Source organism: Eimeria tenella, genomic scaffold (assembly GCF_000499545.2).
Source record: "Eimeria tenella Houghton genomic scaffold, Eth_scaff560, whole genome shotgun sequence".
NCBI lineage: Eukaryota > Apicomplexa > Conoidasida > Eucoccidiorida > Eimeriidae > Eimeria > Eimeria tenella.
The window spans coordinates 1-6680 of NW_013545690.1; the positions used below are offsets into that span (position 1 = coordinate 1).

General features: G+C 57.7%; 3 protein-coding genes across 3 annotated transcripts; 1 reads left to right on the top strand and 2 right to left on the bottom strand.

Moving 5' to 3' along the window:
* Positions 1–566: 566 nt before the first annotated feature.
* On the bottom strand, positions 567–1040 carry ETH_00003925 (uncharacterized protein; the record flags this gene model as incomplete). Its single annotated transcript, XM_013380372.1, has 1 exon — positions 567–1040. One exon carries the CDS (start codon positions 1038–1040, stop codon positions 567–569), a length of 474 nt encoding a protein of 157 aa, XP_013235826.1.
* A 627-nt stretch (positions 1041–1667) lies between these two features.
* Positions 1668–2069, bottom strand: ETH_00003930 (uncharacterized protein; the record flags this gene model as incomplete). The annotated part of the gene is made up of 1 exon (XM_013380373.1): positions 1668–2069. One exon carries the CDS (start codon positions 2067–2069, stop codon positions 1668–1670), a length of 402 nt encoding a protein of 133 aa, XP_013235827.1.
* A 466-nt stretch (positions 2070–2535) lies between these two features.
* On the top strand, positions 2536–6342 carry ETH_00003935 (uncharacterized protein; the record flags this gene model as incomplete). The annotated part of the gene is made up of 8 exons (XM_013380374.1): positions 2536–3079; positions 3282–3377; positions 3514–3719; positions 3978–4077; positions 4270–4466; positions 4671–5314; positions 5615–5865; positions 6098–6342. Coding segments are annotated over 8 exons (2283 nt in total), but the record flags the coding sequence as incomplete, so codon positions are not given.
* Between the last annotated feature and the right edge of the window lie 338 nt (positions 6343–6680).

Here is a 6680-nt window from a genome sequence, read left to right on the forward strand (position 1 = left end):
CTACTGTTTGTGTTCAGGCTGAATTTTCGCCACGAGGAGGTCTTGAGGCTTCTTTGCAGCAGAGCGGAGAAGCAAATAAACGAGTGCTGCGCACAAGACGTGTCGAACCTATTTAACGCGTAAACCCTAAACCCTTAACCCTTAACCCTAAACCCTAAACCCTAAACCCTTATCCTTGGGCATGCAGCAGCCCGTGAGCCCTCGAAAAGCATCAGACGCATTCAGCGCTAAAGCAGCAAACCCTAAAACGCAGTAAAACGCTTTCAGTGTGCCCACAGAGTCCCTAATTATGGTTTAGGGTTTAGGGTTTAGGGTTTAGCGTTTGAGGCTCAGGCGTAAGAACCCTCGAGGGCTTGGGGCTCCAGAACTGGGGCCCCACGAGGGTTTAGGCTTTAGGGTTTAGGCTTTAGGGTTTAGGGTTTAGGGTTTGTAGTTTGCGAGCAGGCTGCAGCGTCTGGGCCACCGCAGCGAGGGTTTGCTGGCTGCGCTGGGGCGTCGGGGTGTACGTACAGCTGGGGATATGAAGCCGCAGCACATTGCCAATTGTTTATCTGCTGCTGCTGCTTTTAATCTGCGGGACCTTCGTGCTGCTGCAGCAATTGCTGCTGAGATTGTGAGGCAGCAGACTGCCTTCCAGCTTCTCTGCAGCTTCCCTTTTGCTGCTTTTGCTTTTCCGCTTTTGCTGCTGCGCGTCGGTGCTGCTGCTCCCCTGCTTCTCCTTTTTTGCTGCTGCTGCTTTGCTGCTGCTGCTTCTTCCTCCTGGGCTCCTCCTGCGCTTCTCTTGCTGTTGCTCCGGCGCGCTGCTGCAGCACGTTCCTGCTGCTTTGCTGCTGCTGCGCCTCTGCCGCTGCCGCACCTTTGCTTCTGTTGCCCTGTTGCTGCTGCTGCCCCAACTGTGCTGCTGCTTCATTGCGGATACATCTCTTTCGCTGCTGCCTCTGCCCTGCTGCTTCCCCATTGCTGCTGCTGCTGCCTTGCTGCTGCTTCCCTGGTGCTCCTGCCGTTGCGCTGCTGCACTTGCTGCTGCGCTGCTGCTGCATTGTTGCTGCTGCGGCTGCTTGTGCCTTTGCTTCCAGCCCCCCAAAATTGACTCTTTCTCCCCCCAAGAAGTTGCTTCTTGCTGCAGCGCCTTAGCAGCAATGCACTCAGATGTGAGTCCCAGTTATTTGCTGCAGGGGCCCCTCCCAAGTTGCCGCATGCATGCGGGACTCAAGAGAACTCCAGGGGCCCCTGGGGCCCCACAGGGTACTCTTGGGGGCCCCTTTGGGGGCACAGGGGGATTTGGGGGTCACTGATATTTGATTTTATGAAAGAGCCAGGGGACCCCTCAAAAGGGTTTTGGTGTGGGGTGTTGGTCTGTGAAAATTACAGACTGCCACTGCTGCTGCACCTGCCATGCCTCTTGCTGCAGCTACTGCTGCAGCTACTGCTACAGTTACTGCTGCAGCTACTGCTGCTGCTACTGCTTCAGTTTTTATTGCGGCTCCTGCGGCAATTGCTGCTGCAGTTTCTGCTGCAGCTGCCGCTGCAGCTGCTGCTGCAGCTGCTGCAGCAGCACCTGCTGCAGCTGCTTCTGCTGCTGCTGCAGGTGTTCGCAGTTAATGTTGGGCACTTTGCGTCTTTTGTTTGTGGCTGCAGCTGCGGCATCCAGTTTGCTGCTTGCTGGACTATTTCGTTAAATACAGCAGCCGCTTTTCAGGGCCCCAAGCTGTGGGGGTGCTGCATGCAGCAGCAGCACTGAGGAAGACTTGCCAACTTTGTACAGCCTCTTCTGCTGCTGCTACTTCTGTTGCTGCTGCTGCTGCTCTGGCTGCTCTGGCTGCTGCTGCTGCTGTTGCGGCCGCTGCTGTTGCGGCTGCTGCTGCTGTTGCGGCTGCGGCTATTCTCTGCTTGCTGCTGCTGCTGCTACTGCGGTCTCTGCTGGCGCAGTCGTGCTGCTTCTGCTGCAGTTGCTGCTTGCTGCTCGCTGCTGTTGTTTCTGCTGCTGCTGCTGCTTCTGGCGCTAGAGCGAGCTTAGTGCAGGCATCTTTGAATTTATATTTGCTGCTGACGTTAGTGCATTTATCCATTAATGTGAGCAGCAAATATCTTATTTTGTAATTTCTTTGTTTGTGTCTTCTTTAGCTGCCGAGAGCCTGGAGCCACTGGTGCTGCGCCTTGCTGCTGCTGCTGAGGCCCTCGAGCCGTCGTCGCAGGTGCTGCTGCTGCATGCAGCTGCCAAGGTGGGGCTTGTTAGCAGCTGCTGCTTGCTGCAGCTGCTGCTTGCTACAGCTGCTGCTGCCTGCTTCTTTTGCTGCTCCCAGCTGCTTCTGCCAAGGCTCTCACTGCTTCTGTCTCTTCTAGGATGATTCCTTTTGAAGTGCCCGTGCTGCTGCAGCAGCAGCTGCCGTTGTTAGCTGCAGCAAAGCTGGCAGCAGTTGCTGCCAGCAGCACACGGCAGCAGCGCCCCTTGGTCTCTTCATCTCATGTTTCTTTGCTTCGTATTCTTTATTTTTAATCACAAAATATATTTTATTATAATTTGCAAATGCATGCATGCAGCTGGGAATTCAATCTGCTGCTGTTCTTGATCCTCTGGGCACAGCCATAGCGCGGGGTCCGCTGCTGCACGGGGGGTCTGCAGCAGCGGCAGCAGCAGCAGCGACTGCTGCTGCTGCAGACGCCGAAGAATGGCCTGTGCCTGTGGGGCAGCAGCAGCAGCAACGCCCGGAAGAGCAGCAGCTGCAGCAGCAGCAGCAGCTGGCAGGCTCGCAACGGATGCAGCTGCAACAGACGGAGCAGCAGCAGAAGATGCTAGTAATGCTTCTGCATGGATTTTCTGCAGCAGAAAGGAGGCATGAGCTCTGTGACAAAATATTTGACTGTCTTCTAGAGCCCCAAGAAATGGCAGCTGGGGTCGAGCAAGACAGCAGCAGCAGCAGCAGCAGCAGTGGCAGCAGTGCCCCGGCGTTGCTTCCTCCTGCTGCTAGCGCTGCTGCTGCTGGCGCCGTGCTGCCGCATGCTGTTGCAGCAATAGTTGCCCTTTCTCTTGTGAAGCTGAAGGCCTTCGACAGGACAGATGTGATAAGGGCTATTGCAGGTAACTCTAGCCGCTGCTGCTGCTGCTGCTGCTGCTGTTGCTGGCATAGATAGCAGCACGCTTGCTGCTGTTGACCCAGGATAATCAGAAGCAGCAGTTCGCCAGTTGTCCACACAACAAGCAGCCCGTAGCAGCACCCTATGCCTTTCCAGCAGGAACAGCAGCAGCAGCAGCAGCAGCAGCCCCTGCTTGTTGCATGCAGAGGCTGTGATGGCGTCTGACGTGACTACATTCTCTCCGCAGCAAATTACGAATATCCTTTACGCCTTCGAGCAGATCGAGCAGCACAGATGGATTGGTGGGTCGCTGGCCTTGCTGCTGCGAAGAGCAGCAGCTGTTTCGCTGCTGCTGCTGCTGCTGCTGCTGGAGCGTAGCCGGCATCTCCTGTGCCCGTTACTCCGAGGACCTCCAGTGAATCACTGTGCTCTTTGCAGGAGAAACTGGACCCGCAAAGAGGCTTGTGGCAGAGCAGCACGCAGCAGCAGCAACAGCTGCAGCAGCAGAAACAGAGGCGGCAGCAGCAGCAGATGCAGAAGCAGCAACAGATGCAGCAGCAGGAAGAGATGCAGCAGCAGAGGAAAAGATGGTGCGGAGAGCTGCGGCGCGGCTGGCTGGGCATGCAACTGTTCGGATAAAGCAGGTGTGCTCACATTGCTGTTGCTGCTGCTGCATTTGCTGCTGCTGCCTTTGCTGCTGCTGCCTTTGCTGCTGCCGTCGCTTCCATTACTGCTGCTGCTGCGGCCGCCGTATTGATTGCTGCCGCAGCAGCAGCAGCTGCTGCTGCTCCCGCTGCTGCTGTTGTTGCTGCTGTTGCTACTGCTGCTGCTGCTGCTGCTGCAACAGCCGCCAGGGCCCAACGCAACACGGGATTTTCTCAAAGTCCTTATTCTGTGCGCAGCTGTCGCCGCAGCTGCTGGGCAGTGCTGCTCTCTCTGCTGCACGGGCGGCGCTGCAGGGCCAGCAGCAGCAGCAGTTTCTCCTCGCAGCAGCTTTTGAAGGTGCCTTTTGACTGCTTGCTGCTGCAGCCGCTGCTACTGCTCTGCAGCAGCCCCTGCGGCGCCTCCCCTACCCCCCTAGCCTCCTCAGCCACCTGCGTCTGCGTCTGCCGCTGCTGCTGCTGCTACTGCTGCTGCTGCTGCTGCTGCTGCTCAGGGTTGCGGGCTGCAGCGTGTCTTCTCCTTTGCGAACAGTACCGGCGCTGCAGCTGCAAGGAAGTTCGGGGCTGCATGCATCAACAGCTTTGCTGGCAGCTCTAGTGGAGGGCTGGATGGCCTTTGCTGGTGCAGCACAGGGGGCCCCCGGGGAGCCCCCCGGGGGGCCCCCCTCTGGAGTGGGGGGCCCCCACTGGGGCCTGGGCTTGCCTGTAGAGGCCAAGCGCGCTGTGGAGGTGCTGCTGTTGCACTGTGCTGCTGCTGCACACAAGATGGAGGCCCAGCTCTTTCTCCGTTTTGCAGTGAGGGTCTTTTACATCTTAGCAGCAAAAATGACAAACAAATAAATAAATACTTTTAAAGAATATTCGGGAACTTTTGGGGAAAGTACAAGGGGTCTCAAAGTCCTCTTTTGCTGGCTCAGTTGCTGTTTGCTGCAGACAGCTACGGCAGATCTTGCTGCTGCAGGCAGCAGCTGCAGCAGCGGCGGCAACAGCAGCAGCAGCAGTTTGCAGCGGGCTACGCGGGCTGCTGATGGCCTCGCCGATGCTGATGCTGCCGTTGCTGCTGCTGCTGCTGCTGCTGCTGCAGCACAAGAAAGAGTCTTGTTCTCGCGGCTGGCCCGGCTTGACGTGCCGTTTCTTATGGCGTTTGCTAACGCGGTTGCTGCTCCCCGTACTTGTGGAGCTGCTGCTGCTGCTCAGCAGCAGCAGCAGCAGGAGCAGGAGCAGCAGCAGAATGAGACGGGCTTCTTGAACTTCAGGCAGCAGCTGCAGCGGTTCTTACCCCTCACGCTGCTGCAGGAAAAAACAGCAGCCGAGGTGTACAGACACGCCGTCCCTAGGCAAGCCTGTGGAAGCCCGGCTTATTTGCTGCAGCACTGGCGAGTTTCTGCTGCAGCAACAGCAGCAGCAGCAGCGCAGCTGCCGGAGCCGCAGCGCGAGATGCTGCAGCAAGGAAAGCTGCTGCCTGCAGCAGCCAGTGCTACAGCAAGTGCAGCAAGTTTTCTTGTAGGAGAACTGCGGTGTACAGACACTGCAAAAGTATTGCAGGCTCCTGCTGCTTACGCCCGGCGGCTCATCGCGTGAGGCATTTCGTGCTGCTGGTGCCCTGGCCCTTGCTGCTGTTGCTGCTGCTCTAGCTGCAGCAAAACAACAAGCGCAGCACTGGCAGCTGCTGCAGAACTACCAGCAGAAGCTGCTGCTGGAGTGACAAAAGCAGCGGCTGCTGGAGGAACATAGTGCTGCTGCTAGCACTGCTGTTTCAGAAATCTACCTAAACGCCCTGCTGCAGTTGCTGCTAGAGCAGCAGCAGCCGCTGGTTTTGCTGCTGCTGCTGCTGCTGCGAAATAGCGTTTATCTGCCCTTTGCCGTGTGCGTTACAGTTTTGCTGAGCTCGCGCAGCCCGGGCGTTTCTCAACTTCTCTTCGCGAGCAGCAGCGGCTACACGCGTCCCAGAGTCCCGGCAGCAGCAGCAGCAGCAGCAGCAGCAGCAACAGCAGCAGCAGCAACAGCAGTGCCCTGGAAGCGGGACCCGAGCAGGTGCTTAATGCCCTCCTCAGCCCCCTCAAAGCCAACCCTGGGCTTTTTCCATCGGCAGTATGTGCTGCTGCTGCTCGTGTCGCTATGGAGACAGGTGAGACTCTGGCTGCTGCTGCTGCAACCGCTGCTGCTGCAGCAGCTGCTGCTGCTGTTGTTGCTGCTCTGGACCTGCTGCGTATTATTTTTGTTCCCTTGCTCAGGCCCTAATCGTGAGCTTGTCAGCAGCAGCAGCGTTTGCAGCTGCCCTTGTCACTGCAACGCAACCGTGCGTTACAGCTCTCCACCAGATGCTGCTGCTGCTGCTGCTGCTGCTACTTAATTTGCAGGCGTTGGGGACCCGTTGTTTCTGGAGAGAGTTCTGCGGCGACTAGCTTGCCCAGGAGACCAGCCTGGCATTAAGCTGCCCCATAGCAGCAGCAGCAGCAGCAGCAGCAGGCCTGAAGAGCTGCTGCCGGCTGCAGCATTCCTTGACTTGCTGCGAGGTGCTGCTGCTGCAGCAGCTCTGACTCGCCCATCGCGGGAGGCTCTAGAGACCCTTTGGCGAAGGCACAGGGACAGTTTGCTGCAGCGAGTAAGCCGAAGGGCACATACCTGCTGCTGCTGCGGCTGCTGCTGCTGCCGCTGCCGGTGTACATGCTGTTGCTGCAAATTTGTCCACTTCAAACGTTGCTGCTAATTCTGCTGATGCTCAAGTCACTTGCAGCGGGTGTCGTTTCTAGTGTTTGCGTTTGCTGCTGCTGCTGGTGCTGCTGCTACTGCTGCTGCTGCTCTTGTTGTGGCTTGTACAGGCTGAGCTGTCAGCTGCAGCGATGGCACCACTGCAACGGCTGCAGCTGTTGGACCTGCCATTTGTCATCCGAGTGCTGCAGCAGCAAATAGCGGAGCTGCAGCAGCAGCTGCAGCAGCAGC